This window comes from Rhinoderma darwinii, chromosome 1, assembly GCF_050947455.1.
Source record: "Rhinoderma darwinii isolate aRhiDar2 chromosome 1, aRhiDar2.hap1, whole genome shotgun sequence".
In the NCBI taxonomy this organism is placed as follows: domain Eukaryota; kingdom Metazoa; phylum Chordata; class Amphibia; order Anura; family Rhinodermatidae; genus Rhinoderma; species Rhinoderma darwinii.
The window spans coordinates 500,749,184-500,772,561 of record NC_134687.1 but is presented as its reverse complement, the minus strand read 5'-3'; the positions used below and the strand labels follow the sequence as shown (position 1 = coordinate 500,772,561).

At 40.1% G+C, this 23,378-nt stretch overlaps 1 protein-coding gene across 1 annotated transcript; it reads left to right on the top strand.

Annotated features, from left to right (window-relative positions):
- Positions 1-335: 335 nt before the first annotated feature.
- On the top strand, positions 336-12,006 carry CTXN3 (cortexin 3). Its single transcript, XM_075854794.1, has 2 exons — positions 336-644; positions 11,226-12,006. Exons 1-2 carry the CDS (start codon positions 614-616, stop codon positions 11,564-11,566), a joined length of 372 nt encoding a protein of 123 aa, XP_075710909.1. The 5' UTR covers positions 336-613; the 3' UTR covers positions 11,567-12,006.
- Positions 12,007-23,378: the final 11,372 nt, after the last annotated feature.

Genomic DNA, 23,378 nt, shown 5'->3' with positions numbered 1-23,378 from the left:
AGGCTGCGGACTGTGAGTGGCATCCTTTTTCATACACAATCAATCCTTAAGTTCTTTTCAATTTAATTTTATAGCGGAGCAAAATAAAGTGACATGCCTTATACGTGTTTCAATGATATGTTCGTGGACAAGACTGAAGGACACAAATAGGGATCAACATGAATCTGGCTGACATAAGAGTGCTAATAGTAATGAAAAAAAAAAAGCTGATTGCTGACAGTAATCAATAAAGTGGGAGAGGTATGTTTTATAATGGCATGGCTGTGTATGATGTGGGAATACCCTGCGAAGTCTGTACTGCCTGTGAATTTCAATGTCCTTTTGAAGAGGATTCAGACAGGCTGCACAACTGCTTCTCATCTATGGAATACATTGAACTGAAGGGCTGCTGAGATAGAATGGAAATCTGACTCTGCTATTCAGAACATGTAACAGCATCAGATTGTGACATCTAACATTAAGTGCTGGACTACCTAAAAGTTACTTCCATTTTATTGCTTTACAAACACACTAGCCAAAATGTCTGGCTATAAGCTGCCCTCTTTATGCTGGGTGGAAAATGAATTGGAAAATGCAACTTGAGGATAATCAGAAATAACTGACACGCCTGGGAATGGACCAAGTTTTCAATCGACTAGAGCAAGGTAAACCGGTGGATGCTAAAATGTGACAACATCTGATATACGTTTTCTACCTTTCTATTTATATGTATTATTTATGTGTTTTACTCTGCATGGCTTATTGTAGCTGTGATTGATATAACTTATTCATATCTTCTGGAAATAATACGAACAAAATCTAAGAATGGATATGTATATGATTGTCCGATTTTCTCTATATATTGATATATATATATATATATATATATATATATATATATATATATATATATATAATATATATATATTATACATGTCATAGTAATACTATAATTAGAACAAGCAGTGTAGAATAACGGATTGTTACCTCTCAGGTAGCAAGGTTTGGTTAGGGTGGGCAGAATATCCTGATAATGATGAATAAAGATCATCATTGTTATTCTTCACAACTCACTGTTTAGATTATACAATTTACTGTGTTCCATTGATGGGCACTTGGCATATTTGCGGCATATCCATTGTAAATACATAATTGATCATTGTATAGTGCCTGTAAACATAACACAGCTAAAATTATAAAATTATAAATACACACACAGATATATATATATATATATATATAATGATAGTAAGATTTCATTTCCTACTTGAAGTAAACAAGCTGCCATGTTTGTGCATGAAAAAGTTATAGAATTCATGTACTTACAATATCATATCTTCTGGTTACATTACAATAAGTGGTGGAAGATAACTATTAAATAGGACCAAAATAGATATGTATAGGATATTTAAACATTTTACAAAGATATTACATATTCCTGTTGAATAGTCTGTATCATATAATGCTATAAACTCTAGTGTTATCCTTCTAATATGTATATAAAATGTAATGAGCAAGAAAAGAGTATAATTCATCTTTTTCTTGTTTATTTGACATTATTTTACCAAAAGGTGTTTGGTTTTGTGCAGAGTGGTAAAAGAGGTAACCATAAAATACTTATTGTAACATGTGCAAAGATGAATAGTAGATAATTGGTTTGGTATTTCTTTTTTATTTCTTTGTCGTTGTTGTTATTTTTCTTTTTAACAAGAATAACTTCGTTATTGATGCAGTAAACTATCACAGAACATCAAAACATTATAGAAGATATACAAAGCAAAATTTGATGATTCTGTCACAAATTGCACGTGTGAGTACGTCATCAGCAATTTCATCATGTATTTTATACACTTTTTATACCTACCTTGACAGTTTTGAAAAGTTTTTCGAAAATGGGGAGTGACTGAGACGAGTAGTATAATGTGGCAAATGTATTAAAAATATGTGCAATTTTTGGTGCAAAAAATTGGTGTAAATGTAAAAATTACGATTTGTTTTCTATTATAAAGGGTGGGTGAGAATTTTGGACACTAGCCATAAAAGTAAATTATGAATAAAGCCTCACAGGGGTCAATGAAGCTGAGATATTGTGAATTCCTGACGTTTGAATCTATCTATCTATTGTACTATCTTTCTGTCTATCGATTTAATATCTATCTATCTTACCATCTTTCTATCGATCTAATATCTATCTATCTTACGATCTTTCTATCTATCACTCTAATATCTATCTATCTATCTAACGATCTATGTATCTATCTATCTATCTATCTATCTATCTATCTATCTATCTATCATCTATGCAACAAGCTCAACCATATTTGGTGCCAAGTAGATCTTACCTACCCTTAAAACTGGACAGTGGGTAGAAGTTGGTATATCTATCTGGGTACCCAATATATGGTTAGATATTTATCTGGTCCCCAATAATAGTATATTTAAGTGAAAACTATATGAGTTCATATTTAAACTGGACATCAGATGTGGTCTGAATTTTCATAAGGACATTTGATGTGGTCTGCATATTAAGTTGTACTCCTAATATGGTCTGCATATTGAAGTGGACAATAAATGTGGATCTGAATATTAAACCAGACATTGGATATTAGTCTGCATATCTAACTATACATCATTCTTTGTTTTAGTATTGACACTAGATATTGTATTTTGTTCGTCTTTTAATCCAACAAAGCTCTTTTTTTACAGTAGCTGACAATCATGTCATTAAAGGGTCACTATCATTTCACAACTAAGTTTTTGTGGCAAATATGTCATCCTTGGGTGGTACAGTAGCTGTGGTGACTGTTGAATGCTTAAAGCTTCTCCTGCATAACTCCTATTAATTAAAATAGAAGCTATGCTTTGGGGGCTTTGGGAGTCATAAAGTTGCCTTAGTAACTGTACTCCCAAATATGCTGGCCATGTCTCTAGCAGTCACTTCAAAGTTTGGGTGGGAGGTGCACAGCAGATGAAAGGATAGCTCTTCTTTCAAGGGACTAATTTTATCAAACACCCGATGACCAGCTGTTTCTGATTCTTGTGGCAAAAACTCTACACAGAGGTCTGTGCAAATGTGTATTTTAGGACACTATTGAAATTCCCCAGTCATTCACCAATATTTCATGTAGAAGGGTAAACACTGCCATAATTTTGTAGTTGATAATGAAAGTAATAGGTTGAAGTGAAATACATAGAGGTCACTATGGTGAGGTGGTAAAGTTTGAGAAAATGAGTCAATTCAGTCTAGTAAGGAGCAAAGTGTAGAGCGAAGCAAGTAAAAAACATAAATAGGTTTAAAAAAGTACTCCAGACCCTCCACCCTCCTTTAATTCTGCTGGCCAACAGTTAGGGCCTGTTCATATCAGCGTTCGGTTTCCGTTCATCGGTTCCATTCAACCTCTCTGTCAGAGGAACCAATAAATGGAAAGTGAAACATTCGTTTCCGTTTGCATTACGATTAATTTCAATGGTCATGCATCAGTTTCAGTTTCTTTCTGTTCCGTAAAGTTTACATTTTTTTTCCGCGGAAACAATACTGCTGTCGACTGCGCTTTTGTTTCCATGAAGAAAACTGAAACTTTACGGAACGGAAACAAACTGAAATATACTGAAACTGAAGCATTACCATTGAAATCAATGGTAATGCAAACAGAAGTGATAGTTTCCATTCGGCTTTCCGTTCATCGGTTCCTCTGGCAGAAAGGTTGAACGGAACCGATGAACGGAACCCGAACGCTCATGTGAACAGGACCTTACATGTTGATATACAATCACTTGTTCTTATTTAAAATGGAATCAACTTACTTTTAAAATATTTAACTTTTGGCTTCTTAGCCCTGTAGCCATGTTTTTCTTCCTGGATTCTCTAGCAGGAAGATCCTACTTCCATTGCTTATTTAGTGCTATGATGTGCTTAGTGCTGTACATTGATGAAAGGGGTAAGGTTGGTGTAATGAAGCAACTGAAGCCTTTAAAATAAAAGAAAGAGGAATTTATACAATAAAGAAAAGGTACTTTAATAAGGAGCTTCTTCTTTTAGTGGGAAGGATTGTGGGATTGTGTACAAGTTAGTACAAATAAAAACCCCTATAATGATTATTGTAACATTTTCTGCTAAAAACACAGACTGATATAATGTTTGACAGACCAGACTGTGACTTACAGTATAATATTAGGCAGTGGGTGATGCTCTAGACTGGTGTGATGCTTTATTGTCAGAGGCACCATCTGAAGTAGTGCGAGGGGCAGAGTTGGTGTAACATCTTAGAGACTTGCTTGTATAATATAGTAGACACATGGAAAGAATAAGGAAAGGGTGTGGTGAAACATGGAGAAACACGGTAGCTATCATGATTGTAGATGGTACAAAGAGATAGTTGAGGTGAAATTAGCTGAGGAATTATTTATTTTCCAATATCTTATTGAGCAGCAACCTATTCTGAAACACTATTCATAGATTGTAACCGCTATTATCAGTCCAATTGTACTCACACACAACACAGACAATTTTATTGGGAGCCAATAAACCTATCAGCTTGTTTTTGGAGTATGGGAGGAAACCTGGAAGAAACCCATGTAAAAACGAAAACAACATAAAATCTCTTTGCAGATGCTACACCTTGTCGATTCCAGCCCTTGTTGATTGTTGGTGGATCTTTGAGGTATATACTGTATACTGGTAAGATAGATCTTTAACTAAGTCCCTGATGATATTTGTCAACAGATTGGTATTATAGTGTTTCACCTATTTTATTGGGGGAACCTCAGTACCTCCTCATTTACAGGTACCAAAATAGTTGTTTGAGAGAAAATTGTTAAAATTGCCAGAAACTACCCAATCTATCTAGTAGAATTGGCACTTTTGACTTAAAGTGCCCGGTGGGCGGTACTTGGAGGATATTCATACCACCTCAGCATTACAAAAAATCCTGTTACATGCTATTGAGATAAAGTTGTGTTTAGCAAAGCTGACTATATAACCATATAACAATCTAAAGATTCACTTAGTCTGCCCTGAGTCTTTCCTCAAAGACCCACCAAACCCATCCAAGTGTTGGGATGCAATGATACAATGATTGGAGCTTTTCCTTTTTACTCTACTACTAAATTTAGTACTAAGAAGAATGTGAAGTGTCTTGATGGTATCTGTTGAATGAACACTATGTTATTGAGCTTCTCTGTACTCTCAACTGACAGTATTAGAAGTAAAAATCCCCATCTGTTTTTACAGTAATCATCAGCATTATATGTTTTTTAAGTTACACCTACCATGATTGCCATCTTTACTATTACATGTATACTATTTTTACTGTCTAATTTTCGTACTAAAATTGTTATTCAAGGCTTCATCAGATTAGGGTGCTTCATACTACAAGCCAGAATTGCGGTCTACATCTTTAGTAATTAGCTTGGTATCTGTTTTTAATTTTTGTTTTAAACTTCTTTTAGGTTTGAGTGGTTTGCGAGCCCTGTGTTTATAGTTTTGTATTCCACACGTCAAAAGGGCGTGTTCCTACACAGTCGGATATTGTAAGCACTGCTTGGACATATTTGTAGGGACACATCCCATTGACAAGGGGAATGATAATGCCAAGTTGTCAATTTATTCATACATTTCCAGGAGGAAAAAAAAGAGAAATGGCCCAATGCAGAGTTCTAAGAAAAGATGTTCCAGAATTGTTATTTTATGGGGAATACCAGTATTCACTAAAACAGACATGTCAGGAGAACTGACAAGTCCCTTTCAATGCCTGAGGGGGGATTTCAAATGACCATGTACTATGTATTAGGCCTCATTTACACGAGCGTATTATACGCGCGTGCGACGCGCGTGCTTTTCACGCGTGTCGTACGCACCTATAATAGTCTATGGGGCTGTTTAGACGATGCGTGAATTTTGCGCTGCGTGAGTGCGTTGCGTAAAACTCACGACATGTTCTATATTCTTGCGTTTTTCACGCAACACGCACCCATTGACTTCAAAGGGGGGGTGAAAACAACGCATGCCACACTGACGGTCCTGCGTTGCATGCGCGAAAATCACGCAAGAGCTGTCAAACTCCTGAATGTAAACAGAAAAGCACCACGTGCTTTTCTGGTTACAAACATCCAAACGGAGTGTCAAATTCGAGATGAGCGCACCGAACTTCACCGGGTTCGGCCAAACTCGTTTTGACCGAAACCGGTAAAAAATGTTCGGGTACGCGACGTCAGGAGACAGTCACTGTCCACGGTGCTGAAAGCGTTAAACTGGTTCAGCACCATGGACAGTGACTTCCGCTCCGAAAATCCATGAACCTGTAAAAAAAAAAAGACGTTCTGACTTACCGATAACTCCGGTCCGACCTCCCGGGATGACAGTTCAGTCAAAGAGACAGCTGCAGCCAATCACAGGCCAAGCACAGGCTGCAGCCAATCACAGGCTGCAGCGGTCTCATGGACTGCGGCGTCATCCTGGGAGGTGGGGCCGGATGACAAGAGTGGGACGCGTCACCAAGGCAACGGCCGGGAGCCCGGACTGGGGGAAGCAGGAAGTTCTTGGTAAGTATGAAAGTCTTTTTTATTCACAGGTTGGTGTATATTGTGTTCGGCATTCACTGTCGAGGGTGCTGAAAGAGTTACTGCCGATCAGTTAGCTCTTTCAGCACCTTGGACAGTGACGGGCGTCGACTAGCCTCATCTCTATGATGGCGGCTGCGCGAAAATCACGCAGCCGCGCATCATACACGGATGACACACGGAGCTGCCAAGTGCCTTTTGCGCGCGCAAAACGCAGCGTTTTTTGCGCGCGCAAAACGCACACGCTCGTGTAAATGAGGCCTTATGTTGTATCCTTTTTGTGTCCCTGTTTTATATTCTGCTATGCATGCGGGTTCATATTATAGTGTTTAAATAAACAAAACAAAAAAAACTTTTATATAAAAACATGTATGAAACATAGAAAAAGTACACCTGGCAAAAAAGTTAAACAATGAAAGTTTTTTGTGCAAAATGCTGTGCTCATTCATTTCTTAAATTATTTTTATAGCGTTCGTTTTTCTAAAACAGCTCCTAATTCCTTGCATAGACAAAGAAAAGCTGTTGGCTACCTACAGCTATCACTAGAGGGAGCATTGTAGATAACTGCATAATGTCATGTTTTAAAGTGGATCTGTCATCAAACCATGCTGCATTGTATAAGGGCACCATAGTATGGGGACCATTTGGCTTTCTTATTAGCCAAAACGGCACAAAAATATATTGTGCTCTTGGTGCTCTGGTTAATAAGAGCATTCAAATAATACACCGGACTCACAGTTATAAGTCCAGTGTATTGCTGAGGTGAGGGCTTCCTCCGCCCCTTTTGGCACTGATTGACAGTTGACTGTTTTGTATCTGCATACTCAGCAGCCCATCTAGCACTGGAAGGAAGGCGAGAGTAGGCGGGGTGTGCTCCTCTAATGAATACACCGGATTCATAACTATGATTCCCGTGTATTCTTTAAACGCTCCTATTAGCCGAATGGCACAATTTTTTTTGTACCGTTTTGGCGACCCTTCCCCATACTATGCTGCCCTTACACAAAGCAGCATGCTCTTGTGACAGATCTAATGTAAATCTATGTCTACTGCATGTAGGAGATTTGGAGCTCTGTATCAGAAAAACACAGATTCTACCACTATGAAGATATAAGAGATTAATCAGTGTAGAATTTTGGACCTAAAAATGACGTAGTTGTAAACTTTAAGCAGTGCATTTTAGTCATCTGCTTATTTCGCTCTTTTCTCACAAACTGTGATGTCTAGTACTAACCCGAACTGCTAATAATGAAGAAATATCAACAGTTAACCCCTTAATGCACCAGGACGTTCCCATATGTCCTGGTGCGGGGGTTGAAGTATGGAGCGGGCTCACGTGCTGAGCCCGCTCCATACACTGCGGGTGTCAGCTGTGTATTACATCTGACACCTTACACTAACGGCCAGAAACACAGATCACTTAGACGCCGCGGTCAATAGCAACCGTGGCATCTAAGCCACTAGAAAGGGGATGGCTCCCTCCAACAGCCGATTGCCCCCTCTCCGCGTCGTTTACCGGCTGCCGATGGTTGTCATGGCAGCCCAGGGGCCTAATGAAGGCCCCCAGGTCTGCCTTCTTTCTGCTTCTGTTAAGCCCTGCCCCTGCCAAGCCCTGCCTCTGGCAGGGCTTAACAGGAGCCTGTAAAATTGACTGCTATACATTAGTGTTGCAGTGTATTGCACTAGCGATCTAATAATCGCTGGTTCAAATCCTCTAAGGGGACTAATGAAAAGTGTAAAAAATACTTAAAGAAAGTTCCAAAAATAAAAAAATATTGAAAGTTAAAAAAAACAACTTTTCCCCATTTTTTCCCTAAAGTAACGTTAAAAAAAATAAAAGTTAACATAACTGGTATCCACACGTCTGTAAAAGTCTGAACTATTACAATATAATGTTATTTAACCTGCTCGGTGAACGCCGTTAAAAAAACAAAAACCCAAGTTGCTGTTTTTTGGTCATTTTAGCTCCTCAAAAAAAATGGAATAGAAAGTGAACAAAAAGTTGCATGTACCCCAAAATAACAGCAATAAAAACTACAGCTCGGCCCACAAAAAATAAGCCCTCACATCGCTCAATCGACGGAAAAATAAAAAAGTTATGGCTCTCAGAATGTGGCGACACAAAACAATATTTTTTTAACAATTAGTTTATAAAAGTGGTAAAACATAAAAAAATATAAATTTGGTATCACCGTATACGTATCAACCCATAGAATAAAGTGAACATGTAGTGTGTACCGCAATTTAAACATCGTGAAAACAAAACCCCAAAAAAATTGTGCAATCACATTTTTTTGCCCATTTCACCCCACAAATAATTTTTTTACAGTTTCCCAGTACATTATATGGTACATTAAATGGTGCCGTGAAAAACTACAACGTGTCCCGCAAAAAAGCTCTCATATGGCTATGTCGACGAAGAAATAAAAAAAGTTATGGCTTTCGGAAGGCGGGGAGGAAAAAACGAAAATGAAAAAAAGAAAATTGGCCTGTCATTAAGGGGTTAAGTACATTCGGCACTCCAGCTGTTGTGAAACTACAATTCCGAGCGTGCCCTGACAGCCTTTGGCTGGAATAATTAAGCTATTGGCGGCCAGTGCATGCTGGGAGTAGTAGTTTCAGAACAGCTGGAGTGCTAAAGGTTGCTGACCCCACAAAGCCATTTAACATTCCAGGGGTGTTAATTTATTCACTCTTAAAATACAAGTTTCCAAAGTGCTTGGCAAACTTTCAGGGATCATTAATATGTATATTGTTTGCAAAAATATTATCCTTACATATATATATATATATATATATATATATATATATATATATATATATATATATATGTATATTTCACAAAGAGATTGGATCTATGGAACACAAAAGAGCCTACATGAGGGACACACCTATGTAGACACCGCCCCTGGAATGCAAGAGGAGTGTGCAGAAGAACTTACAGCTGAATAGAGCCGATGGGGCTTAAACACGTCCCACATCTCTAGGGAGGAGATTGTGTTTCTTTCTTTGTTCTTGTTTTGAACTTCCTACTTCACTGAGGGAGGATCTGTACCAACTTGTCTCCTGGTATATTTTTCCACGCATGCACTCAGATTCCAACTTACGGAGGTGGTTATTCGGTGTGAAATAACAGGGAGAAGGAAGCTACCCTGACAAAACACTATAGATCCTTAACACTTTAGGCAAGTTGCCAAATTAAAGTTTTATGTGCAGAGTGCATGCATGGGGCGGGCAGAGCAGGAAGTTGCGTAGTACATAGGCAGCTGCAGATGTCAGAAAGGGGGGCATCGTTCTGGCAACATCTACTGTACAATCCAGTAACATGCAGAAGTTATTTCTTGTGGTATCAAGGTTCTATAGTGTAGTGTACGGACCACGTTGGAAACAGAAAGAAAGATTAAAGGTCCTAGTATGTTAAATGACCTAAGTATGTCTATTTGACTAGTTATGAACATTTTCCTGGAGTGCTAGTTTAGATCCTATAAAACTTTCATCATTAACCTGGAGGGACATTCTTTTTCAGATGTAGATGGAGTATTTTACCACCTAGTACAGATTGTTGCCACTATGGTGCTGGCAACACAATACCGGCTTGGCTGATAACATCCTCAGTATCTTTATTAGTAAGGCCCCATGCACGACCATATTTTCATCTTTCCGTAAATATGGATACGTAGTCATCCATATTTTATCCGTATATACGGAAGGATGTCCGTAAATACGGTCCGTAATGCATCCGTATTTGATCCGTATATACAGAGACGTAAAAAAAAAAGGAGGCTGCAAATGATGTCACCAACATGTTGCATAGAAACGTTTCCGTAAATACAGACGGTTTACGGATGCACATCCGTAGCCGTCCGTATTTACAGAAGCGCCCATAGGCTTCTATGGGAGAGTCTGTGCTGTAATTACAGACAAGAATAGGAATGTTTCTATCATTTTTTCAGCACAGACACCCATCCGTAAAAATGCAGAAAGGTGTCCGTAGCCAATAGAAATTATAATTATGGATGAAAAATACAGCCGTGTGCATGGGGCCTAAGAGGCCAACTGTAAAACATAATATCAGGGCGGATTTACACGAACGTGATATACGTCCGTGCAACGCGCGGACCTATATTAGTCTATGGGGCCGTGCAGACTGTCAGTGATTTTTGCGCAGCGTGAGTCCGCTGCGTAAAACTCACGACAGGTCCTATATTTCTGCATTTTTCGCACATCACGCACACATTGAAGTCAATGTGTGCGTGAAAATCATGCGAACCACACGGAAGTACTTCAGTGGGACACGCATTATTCGCGCAACAGCAGTCAAAAGTATGTTTGGAAACAGAAAAGCACCATGTGCTTTTTTCTTTACAAACATCCAAATGGAGTGTCCTATCTGATGACACACGGAGCTGTTAAGTGCCTTTTGCGCACGCAAAACGCACACGCTCGTTTAAATCCACCCTCAATGTGTATGGCCAGCATAAAAATAACAGTGGAAAAAATTAAAATAATAATAATTTTGAAAATTATATTCATGTGGGCAAAGTGAAATAAGTTCGGTATTTTTTTCTAAAAAAATTCACATATTGTATAAATCCAAAAATATAACACCTGTAGTATTGTTACCGAATACTGTAACATACTGAAAGTACATTTTAAAACTGACCTTTTGGACTTTCTCTATTTACTAGATTCCCAGTTCAAGTCAAAATATTTCCATCATGAATTTGGGGAAGTAATGAAGAAGAAAAAGACTTTGTGGAATTGCTTATTTCCATTTTCCTGGACAATGGATGGAGAGACTTTGCCCTCTACAATGTTACCCACGTTAAATGTATCCTATGGCTCATCCATCACACTGGAGCAGAAGACGACATTTGCCTTTGTGATTCTTTTATTCATTATCTTGGGTGTGCTCATCGTCAGGTGTTTTAGGATTCTTCTTGATCCGTACCGCAGTATGCCAACTTCTACCTGGGCAGATGGAGTTGATGGACTTGAAAAAGGACAATTTGACTATGCTCTTGCATAGAGATGAAAGAATTGAAATATATTAATAAATATTAAAAACACTCAGAGCTATTATATAAATGTCCTTGACATAGAGCAGAGCTAATTTTGTAGTATTAATATACATAAAAACGTTAATGTTGCAGGGATTTTTTTTAATCAAAATTATACTATTGATACTTAGCCATTTTCTAAATGTACCAATACAGTAGATAGACCACTATTGAATATAAGATTGTAGAAACGTTTAAATGTATTTATGTTTCACTGTGGCTTATAGCAGAAGGTCTCAACATTTTCCGTAAATATTCCAACAAGGTTGATCAAAAATAAATCAAATAGAAACAAACTCCTGCCTCTGTGCTCTAATTTGTAGGTGGTAAAGGTCATAATATGTCCACTCATACTGAATAATCTAAAAATGTAAACTGGTCTTGAAATCTTCAGGTCCCTCTGGATAACATTGGCTACTCATAAATTGTCAATGCTGAACTTCATTCTTTTATGGCTATTACTGCTCCCTCCAAATCTTTTTAATATATATCTTCTGCAGGACAACGCATCATGTTGCAAATGTGTTCTCATGGACTAGTTACATAAGTATTACAAAACATTTGCTTTGGTGACCAGCACTGTTCCTATATAAACCAAGCGTTCTTTGGATAAGCTGGAGCTAACTTGGTTTACCTATCTATACAATCTCTCTGTGTACAGATGTAGCAATCTTTATCTTGGCTTTTAACGCATTAAATAGTATCAGGAAACTACAACTTGACTTTTCAATGGCTTTTCAATAGCTTTTGTTGTTATCACGCTACAGCAAGTTATCAAAGTCAAGATAAAGATGGCTATATCTGTATATGCTTAAATATTTTTCATTGCTTTTGCAAGGATCATCAATGTCTCATTGGGCATCACTGCTGCTTTATAGCACCGTTGGTTTTGTAGGTTCAAATTCAACTGAAACAACAGCTGTATAAAATGTATATTATATGGTTCACATAAAAAGGAATCACCCAATTGCACGTGTTCATGTTTTATTTTATTTTCCGCTTTGAAACACTATAGATTTAATCTGGCCTTTTGACGGTATAATGTCAAATCGAAAAATCTTTACATAGTGATCTACATTCATTACAGTAATTGAACACCAAATAAATTAATGCACCACTTTGACATACCTTTATCATCAAAAGCACAGCCAATTTCTTTTAGAAATCACGTAATTAATTTATTAGATAAATAGAGATCTCTCATTTGCAGTTATTGTATTCTGACTGATAGTAACATAAGTTTCCGGAAGGTCCAACTTCTAATCACAAATAATGGCATAAAGACTTGTAAGGTACTAGTCAGGGGATGACACCCAGTCACTGAATATTCTCTGGAGTACAGTTAAAGGGCTTGTCTAACAACCACAAACCCTGACCATATACCCTGTTAGGGCATATATATAGAGATGAGCGAACTTATCAAAAGTTCGGTTCGGCTAGTTCGCCGAATTTCACAAAAAAGTTCGGTTCGGACCGAACTAGTTCTGACCGAACCTGTCACTTACGTGCGCCGAGCATGCTACTGTCCAGGGTGCTGATAGAGTTAATGGGCTGCACTAACTCTTTCAGCAACCTTCACAGTACATGCTCGGCGCGCGGAAAATACCATTTTTATGTAATAAAAAAATAAAAATTATACGTTCGTACTTACTTTCCTCCTGTCCGGCCTCCAGCGATGACGTTTCATCCCTTTCGCCGCTGCAGCCAATCACAGGCTGTAGTGGCGGTCACGCACGTCAGGATGACGCTTCATCCCACGTGACCGCCTCTGCAGCCAATCACAGGCTGCAGCGGCGACATGGATGAAACGTCATCGCTGGAGGCCGGACAGGAGGAAAGTAAGTATGAACGTATTATTATTATTTTTTGGCATGTATGTATGTTGGCATGTATGTATGTATGTATATCTGTGCATGTATGTTTGCATGTATGTTGGCATGTATGTATATATGTGCATGTTTGTATGTATATTTGCATGTATGTATGTATGTTTGCATGTATGTATTTTTGCATGTATGTTGTCATGTATGTATGTATGTTGTCATGTATGTATATATGTGCATGTGTGTATGTATATTTGTATGTATGTATGTATGTTTGCATGTATGTTTGCATGAATGTATGTTTGCATGTATGTATGCATGTTTGTATGTATATTTGCATGTGTGTATGTATATATATGTATGTATGTTGTCATGTATGTATGTATGTATGTATGTATGTTGTCATGTATGTATATATGTGCATGTATGTTGGCATGTATGTATATATGTGCATGTGTGTATGTATGTATATTTGCATGTATGTATGTTGTCATGTATGTATGTATATATGTGCATGTATGTTTGCATGTATGTTGGCATGTATGTATACATGTGCATGTTTGTATGTATATTTGCATGTATATATGTTTGCATGTGTGTATGTATGTTTGCATGTATGTATGTTTGCATGTATGTATGTTGTCATGTATGTTTGTATGTATGTTGTCATGTATGTATGTATATATGTGCATGTATGTATGTTTGCATGTTTTTATTTTTGCATGTATGTTTGCATGTATGTTTATATATATATGTGCATGTTTGTAATTATGTTTGCATGTATTTATGTTTGCATGTATATTTGTGCATGCTTGTATATATGTATGTATGTATCTTTGCATGTTTGTTTGTATGTATGTATGTTTTCATGTGTGTGTATGCATGTATGTATGATAGTTTGCATGTATATATGTGTGTATGTTTGCATGTATGTATATTTGCATGTATATATGTGCATGCTTGTATATATGTATGTATGTTTGTATATATGTATGTATATTTGTATATATGTATGTATGGCCATGTATGATACTGTCTGCTGGCGCCCTGTATCTAAGTCAACTTCACGGCAGGCTTCTATACATGGTATAACAGTCAGTATCACACATTAAACTGAATCTAAGCCTACGACATGTTTTATTTCATTATTTTTTTTTTTTACAGGTTTGGTGTTTGGACTACGTCGGTTTCGAGGACTACTTCGATGACGGTTTTTTTTCTACAATAAAATGGTTAATGAGGGTTGTGTTGGGGGTGCTTTATTTCAATAAAATATTTTATCTATATCTTTGTCTTTTTCTTTTCAAATTTTATTATTACTATCACTTTAGTAATGGCCGCTGTCTGAGTGACAACATCCATTACTAAGGCGAGGCTTAGTGTTAGCCGGTGCAGAGGCTAACACTAACCACCATTATTACCCCGGTACCCAAAACCACCAGGGGTGCCGGGAAGAGCCAGGTACGATCCAGTACCCGACCATCTGTTGTGATGGTCGGGCCCTGGGGCGGCCGCAGGCTGGTATTATGAGGCTGGGAAGGGCCAAAAACAGTGGACCTTCCCACCCTTGTAATGCTAGGCTGCTGCTGCTGTGTTGTATCTGGCTGGTTATAAAAGTGGGGGGGACCCCACGTCATTTTTTTAAATTATTTATTTATTTACATTTTTTTTTTAAAAAGACATGGGGTTCCACCCAATTTATCATAACCAGCCACATACAACACAGTGTTATTAGCCTGGGAATGGACAAAACCAGTGGCCCTTCCCACCCATGTAATGCCAGACTGCTGCGGCCTTGTATATGGCTGGTTATTAAAAATGTGGGGGACCCGTCTATTGCTAAATTTGTTAAATTCCAAAAAAAAAACGACGTGGGGGTCCCCCCCATTTTTATAACCAGCCCGATACAACACAGCAGCAGCAGCCTAGCATTACAAGGGTGGGAAGGTCCACTGATTTTGGCCCTTCCCAGCCTCATAATACCAGCCTACGGCCGCCCCAGTACCCGACCATCACAACAGATGGTCGGGTACTGGATCGTACCAAGCTCTTCCCGGCACCCCTGGTGGTGGTGGGTACCGGGGTAATAATGGGTGGTTAGTGCTAGCCTCTGCACCGGCTAACACTAAGTACCGCCTTAATAATGGACGCTGTCAATCAGCCAACTGCCATTATCTAGGTACTAATAAAGTTTGAAAAAAAAACACAAAGACAATTCTTTTTTATTGAAATAAGAAATCCCCAACAAAACCCTCGTTAACCATTTTATTAAAATTTGAAAAAACGCAGATCTACGCAGTAGTCCAACGAATCGTAGATGTAGTCCAATCGGTACATCAAAATCTGCAACAACATAAAAAAACAGTTATCAATGTGAACAATACCAATACTTCTACTCACCTACACACATATATACACGCACACACAAACAAACAACCATACACAGACACACACATATATACACAAACACAACAAGATATACACACACACATAAACAGACAAACACACACATATACACGAACTCACACATATACAAACAAAAACACACATATCCAAACACACACACACACAGTTATACACACATACACGAACACATATACACAAACACATATACAAACAAAAACACACATACCCAAACACACATATACACAAACACATATACACAAACACACCCATATATACACACAAACACACACCCATATACACACATATACACATATACAAAAACACACACAAACATCTACACACAAACATATACACAAATACACCCATATATACACAAACATATACACAAAACACATATACACAAACACACCCATATATACACACACACATATAAAAACAAAAACAGACAAAGTCACATACCCAAACACACATATATACACAAACACACACATACACAAACACGGTTTCTTTTAAATGCTGCTGGGGAACCCGCTCGATCCACTATATAAGGCTGCGCTACAGTGCAGCATTTAAAAGAAACAGGATCCTGACCTGTCCATAGAGTTTAAGGCAGCACAGAGTATTTCAGGAGATGAGCGTGCAGATTCAGTGCTGCTGCGAACTCTGCTCTTACCATTACGTAGCTCTCAGTCTGTTACCTCTCCTCCACTCCTGTCCTCCAGAACACCTTCACATGATTGGCAAGTCACCACGTAATGGTAAGAGCAGAGTTCACAGCAGCACAGAGTATTTCAGGAGATGAGCGTGCGGATCTTGTGCGGGGTGGTGACTTGCCAATCATGTGAAGGTGTTATTGAGGACAGGAGTGGAGGAGAGGTAACAGACTGAGCTACGTAATGGTAAGAGCAGAGTTCACAGCAGCACTGAATCTGCACGCTCCTCTCCTGAAATACTCTGTGCTGCTGTGAACTCTGTTCTTACCATTACGTAGCTCAGTCTGTTACATCTCCTCCACTCCTGTCCTCTATAACACGTTCACATGATTGGCAAGTCACCACCACGCACAAGATCCGCACGCTCATCTCCTGAAATACTCTGTGCTGCTGTGAACTCTGCTCTTACCATTACGTGGTGACTTGCCAATCATGTGAAGGTGTTCTTGAGGACAGGAGTGGAGGAGAGATAACAGACTGAGAGCTACGTAATGGTAAGAGCAGAGTTCACAACAGCACTGAATCTGCACGCTCATCTCCTGAAATACTCTGTGCTGCCTTAAACTCTGTGGACAGGTCAGGATCCTGTTTCTTTTAAATGCTGCACTGTAGCGTAGCCTTATATAGTGGATCGAGCGGGTTCCCTAGCAGCATTTAAAAGAAACAGGATCCTGACCTGTCCACAGAGTTTAAGGCAGCACAGATTATTTCAGGAGATGAGCACGGGCAGCCGTTCGTTTTTCCGAGCCGTGCTCCCATCATGCACACGACCGTAAAAACACCCGTTATTGCGGGTCGTAATTACGACCCGCAATAACGGGCTCATAGACTTCTGTTACCCACGGGTACCTTTCCGTATTCTCACGGGAAGGTGCCCGTGCCGTTAAAAAAATAGAACATGTTCTATTTTTCTATTTTACGGGCCGTGCTGCTATAATTATAATGACAGCACGGTTCGCAAAAGCGGCCGGCTGCCCGTGGCCGGCCGGCCGTGCTCGTAGTTACGAGTCGTAATTACGAGCACGGCCCGTAAAATAAAAAAATAGAACATGTTCTATCTTTTTAACGGCACGGGCACCTTCCCGTGAGAAAACGGGAAGGTACCCGTGGCTAACAGAAGTCTATGGGCCCGCTATTTCGGGTCGTAATTACGACCCGTGATAACGGGTGTTTTTATGGTCGTGTGCATGAGGCCCCGTAATGACGGGTGGCTACATGTGTGCACCCGTCATTACGGCAGCGTTGCTAGGCGACGTCAGTAAGGGTATGTGCACACACACTAATTACGTCCGTAATTGACGGACGTATTTCGGCCGCAAGTACCGGACCGAACACCCTGCAGGGAGCCGGGCTCCTAGCATCATATTTATATACGATGCTAGGAGTCCCTGCCTCTCCGTGGAACTACTGTCCCGTACTGAAAACATGATTACAGTACGGGACAGTTGTCCTGCAGAGAGGCAGGGACTCCTAGCATCGTACATAAGTATGATGCTAGGAGCCCGGCTCCCTGCACTGTGTTCGGTCCGGTACTTGCGGCCGAAATACGTCCGTCATTTACGGACGTAATTAGTGTGTGTGCACATACACTAAATAGTCACTGTTCAGGGTGCTGAGTTAACTGATCGGCAGTAACTGTTTCAGTACCCTGGACAGTGACTACCGATCACAGTACCTGTAAAAAAAAAGACGTTCATACTTACCGAGAACTTTCTGCTTCCTCCAGTCCGGTCTCCTGGCCGTTGCCTTGGTGACGCGTCCCTCTCGACATCCGGCCCGACATTCCTTGATGACGATGCAGCCTTGTGAGCGCTGCAGCCAATCACAGGCTGCCGCGGCCTCTGCAGCCAATCACAGGCTGCAGAGGCCTCTGCAGCCAATCACAGGCTGCCGCGTCAGAAAAGGTCGGACTGGAGGAAGAAGAGGGACTCGTCAACAAGACAACGACCGGGTACGTATGAAATGCTTTTTATTTTATTTTTAATCAGCAGCCTCTTTTCTCTATCAGTGATTGATAGAGATAAGTGGCTGCCGATTTGTATAATGTTTTTGACCGGGTTCGGTCAAAACGGGTTCGGCCGAACCCGGTGAAGTTCGGATTCGCTGCGAACCGAACTTTACCGGAAGTTCGGACCGAAACCGGGTTCATCTCTACATATATACATTAGCGAAGAGGGATCCTGCTCTGGCGAACCCAGCGCGATTATGCATTACATAGATGGCAATTCATTTGACTGGCTGGTATGTAATGTTACGTTTCCCCTACAGCTGTCGCATGTGTGTAAACGTGTGGCTGGCTGTGATAACAGCTAATCGTCAGGGGGTATAGAAGCTGTACCTGTGGCGATCAGCTGATTGCCGCGCCGGCTCCCTTTTAAAAAAAAAAAGCGGTTGTCTTTATGAGACAGCCCATTTAAGTATATCATTAAAACATTTAAAAAAAACATATGGTGCGGCTGGTCCTAATTATTTATATACTTTCGGAAGAAAAAAAAATCATGCTATAATAAAGAAGTATAAAAAGGGGTACTACTGCTTCTTAAAGAGGCTCTGTCACCACGTTATAAGTGCCCGATCTCCTACATAAGGCGCTATAATGTAGGTGACAGCAGTGCTTTTTATTTAAAAAAAACGATCTATTTTCACCACTTTATTAGCGATTTTAGATTTATGCTACTGAGTTGCTTAATTCCCAAGTGGGCATGTTTTTACTTTAGACCAAGTGGGCGTTGTACAGAGGAGTGTATGACGCTGACCAATCGGCATCATGCACTCCTCTCCATTCAATTACTCAGCGATCCTGTTAGATCCTGTTAGATCGCTATGTGCTGTCTTATACTAACACATTAACAATACTGAAGTGTTTAGACAGTGAATATACATTCCACAGGATGTCTATTCACAATCCCTGCACTTCGTTACGGTTTCTGTGGTAGTTAGCAGAGGAAGCGTAATCTCGCAAGATTACGCTGTAGATGACAGGTTACAACGAGATTACGCTTCCTCTGCTGTAACTACCATATATATCTTATTAGAGAAAAACGCCTCTTTCTCTACAATCAAGCTCCCGCCTCTCCTAACTATTCAAAAAACTCTGAATTTACTCTGACAAGACAGACTATCAGCTCACTGAGGGGTCAGTTTACAGCTGCCCACAGAAGTCCATGGAGAGGGAGAAAGACACAGACAGAGATGCTGCTGCAGCTTCTGGTGAGTGTTATATCTCACTCCAATGCTGCATTCACAGCTACAGTGCTTAATACTGCTGTATAATGTCCATCATGCTGCTGCAGCTTCTATTTACAAAGCATTCGGAAAGTCTTCAGACCCTTTACATTTTTTCATATTTTGCTATGTTGCTATGTTGAGGCCTTGTGATAAAATTAAATAAAAATCATACAATAATGACAAAGTGAAATCAGAATGTTAGTAATCTTTGCTGCTTTATTGAAATGGAAAAATAAAATATTGCATTGACGTAAGTATTCAGACCCATCACTCAGTACTTAGTTGAAGAACCTTTGGCAGTGATAACAGCCTCCAGTCTTCTTGGGTATGATGCCACAAAGTTTTCACACCTGTATTTGGGGATTTTCTCCAATTCATCTCTGTAGATCCTGTCAAGCTCTGTCAGGTTGGATGGTGACCGTCGGTGGACAGACATTTTCAGGTCTCTCCAGAGATGTTCAATTGGGTTCAAGTCGGGGCCACTTAAGGACATTCAAAGAGTTGTCCCTAAGCCACCCCTGTGTTGTCTGGGCTGTGTGCTTTGGGTCATTGTCTTACTGTAAGGTGAACCTTCAGCCCAGTCTGAGGTCTAGAGCACTCTGAATCAGGTTTACATTAAAAATATCTCTGTACTTTGCTCCATCCATCCTTCCCTGACCAGTCTCCCTGTTGCAGCCGTCGAAAAACACCCCCACAGCATGATGCTGCCATCACCATGCTTCACTGTAGGAAGGTATAGATCAGCAGCACCGGACAGAAATAAGATGGGTGCACGTCTCTTAGGTCATAGTCCGAATGACCCTTCAGTATAGACAAAGGAAAGTGAGGCAGCACTACCAAATGAGTGAAAAAATTATCCTTTAATTCCACGTGCGACGTTTCAGCTCAGTGTGAGCCTTTCTCAAGCAATGCTTGAGAAAGGCTCACACTGAGCTGAAACGTCGCACGTGGAATTAAAGGATCATTTATTTTTTTCACTCATTTGGTAGTGCTGCCTCACTTTCCTTTGTCTTCACTGTAGGAATGGTATTGGGCAGGTGATGAACAGTGCCTGGTTTCCTCCAGATATGACGCTTAGATTTGAGGCCAAAAAGTTCAATCTTAGTTTGGTCAGACCTCAGAATCTTGTTTCTCACAGTCTGAGAGTCCTTTAGGTGATTTTTGCAAACTTTTACGGAGGAGAGGCTTCTTTCTGGCCACTCTGCCATAAAGTCCAGATTGGTGGAGTGCTGCAGTGATGGTTGACCTTCTGGAAGTTTCTCCCATCTGCACACAGGATCTTTGGAGCTCAGACAGTGTGACCATTGGGTTCTTGGTCACCACTCTTAGCAAGACCCTTTTCCTACAATTACTTCGTTTGGTGGGGCGGTCAGCTCTAGGAAGTGTCCTAGTTGTTCCAGACTTTCATTAGGAATTATGGAGGCCACTGTGCTCTTTGGAACTTTCATGGCAGCAGAATTTTTTTTTTGCACCTTTCTCTAGATCTGTGCCTCCGCACAATCCTGTCTATGAGCTCTACAGGCAGTTCTTTCCTTCTCATGGCTTGGTTTTTGCTCTGGTATGCATTGTCAGCTGTGTGACCTTATATAGACAGGGGTGTGTCTTTAAAAATTATGTCCAATCAAATGAATTTACCACAGGTGGACGCTAATCAATGTGTAGAAACATTTCAAAGATGATCTAGAGAAATGGGAGGCCCTCAGAGATAAATTTAAAATGTCATAGCAAAAGGTCTGAATACTTATGTCTATGCAAAATTTGAGTTTTACATTATTAATAAATGTGCAAAAAAATTCTAAAATGCTGTTTTCACTTAGTTCTTATGAGGTATTGAGTGCAGAATGATGGGGAAACGTGCTTTTTTTATTTTAGCACAATGACTCAACATAAATTGTGAAACAAGTGAAAGGGTCTGAAGACTTTCTGAATGCACTGTATGTAATAGCAGGGGCGTAGCTAGGGGGGGCCAGGCGGGGCCCGGGCGCAACTTAGAGGGGGCGCCAGCGCCACCTCCTCCTGCACTATAATTGTACCTGTGTCCATAGGACATAGGCTATATACAGGGGTGCGCTATCTGTGGAGCACTATATACAGGGGTGGGCTATATCTACAGGGGGATATATACAGGGTTGGGCTATACGTGGAGCACTATATACAGGGCTGGGCTATAGCTACAGTGGGCTATATACAGGGGTGAGCTATCTGTAGAGCACTATAGGGGGAGCTATTTGTGGGACACTATATACAGGGGTGGGCTATATGGGGGCACTATCTACAGGGGGCTGTACGGCGGCACTATCTACAGGGGGCTCTATGGCAGGCACTATCTACAGGGGGCACAGTGTGTGTGTGTCTGTGTGTGTGTATGTGTGTGTGTGTGTGGGACACGGTTTATGGTGCTATTATAATTAGAGGTGCAGTGTATGGCGCTATTATATTTAGGGGCGTAGTGTGTGGTATAATGATAACTTTATCTTTATTTATAGGTGTAGAAATGTTGGAAAAGTGAGAAGCTGAAGACATCTGAGCGGCAAACTGCAGAAATGGGCTGTGACCGGGAGAAGTCATCATAGAGGTCTGGACCGGATGAAGCAAAAGAACTAGAATCTGAGGCGTCACCGGTGAGTCACTTAATGTAAATGTTTATTCTGCCTCTAATCAGCACTGTAGTCACTGTATGATCTGCAGTGAGATGATGGGTGGTATGATTATGATATGATTTATTTTTTGTGAAACAGCAACTCCCAGCATATCCTTACCATTGTTCAGGCCATGCTGGGAGCTGTAGTTTTACGCCGTATATACCTATACGGCAGGGGTTGCACTAAATTGAGCTGTATTTGTGCTGGTGCTGTATATATGTATTGAGCTTTGTTCTGGGGCTGTATTCATGTACTGAGCTTGGTTCTGGTGTTGTATATAGAACTATATTGCTTGTAAAATGTACAAAGGTTTTTATGCTCGAGTTACATAAAAAGAAATGTGGAAAAGAAATGAGACGTCATTGATTGGTAGAGAAAACAAACACGGCGAGGGGGAAGGAGATGTCGGGAAAGAGGTTGGGAGGGGGCGCCAAACTGAATCTTTGCCCCGGGTGCTGGAGAACCTAGCTACGCCTCTGTGTAATAGATACACCTAGGGGAGCAGGAATCTGTATATGGGTGACAAAATAGCAGTTAGGCTCCACCCACTAGCTCAGAGAAAACTGAGAATCAGAGATAGAGCCTGAAGACGCAACCACTGCTAAAAAAAAAAATGCAGAATAGAAGTCATATAATGGCCAGAAATAGTATTATTTCTCATGTACACATATATGACAGCTTATTCTGAAAAATCACCTGAAAGGTTAGGTACACTCTAAAATCAGTGGTTTTAAAATGAGAATACGAGGACTGGAGGGGAATAACCAAAATGCAAGATTGATGCAAGAAACCTCAAGAATCTTTGATATGATAATAACAAGTGGAAAGATTGAACTTCAGCTAAATACCACGAAGACAAAGACAAGAAAAATATTTACCTTTAGAGTTAAAGGTGAAGACTCACAAGTAGCAGACAGCTTTTGTCTACTTTGATCAGTGATTATAAAGAAAGGGTCCTGTGGGGAAAAA

Coding starts and splice junctions, on each gene's coding strand:
- CTXN3 (XM_075854794.1), top strand. CDS start 614: ATGGACCAAGTTTTCAATCGACTAGAGCAAG. Junction 645..11,225: donor TTTCAATCGACTAGAGCAAG/GTAAACCGGTGG, acceptor TCTATTTACTAG/ATTCCCAGTTCAAGTCAAAA.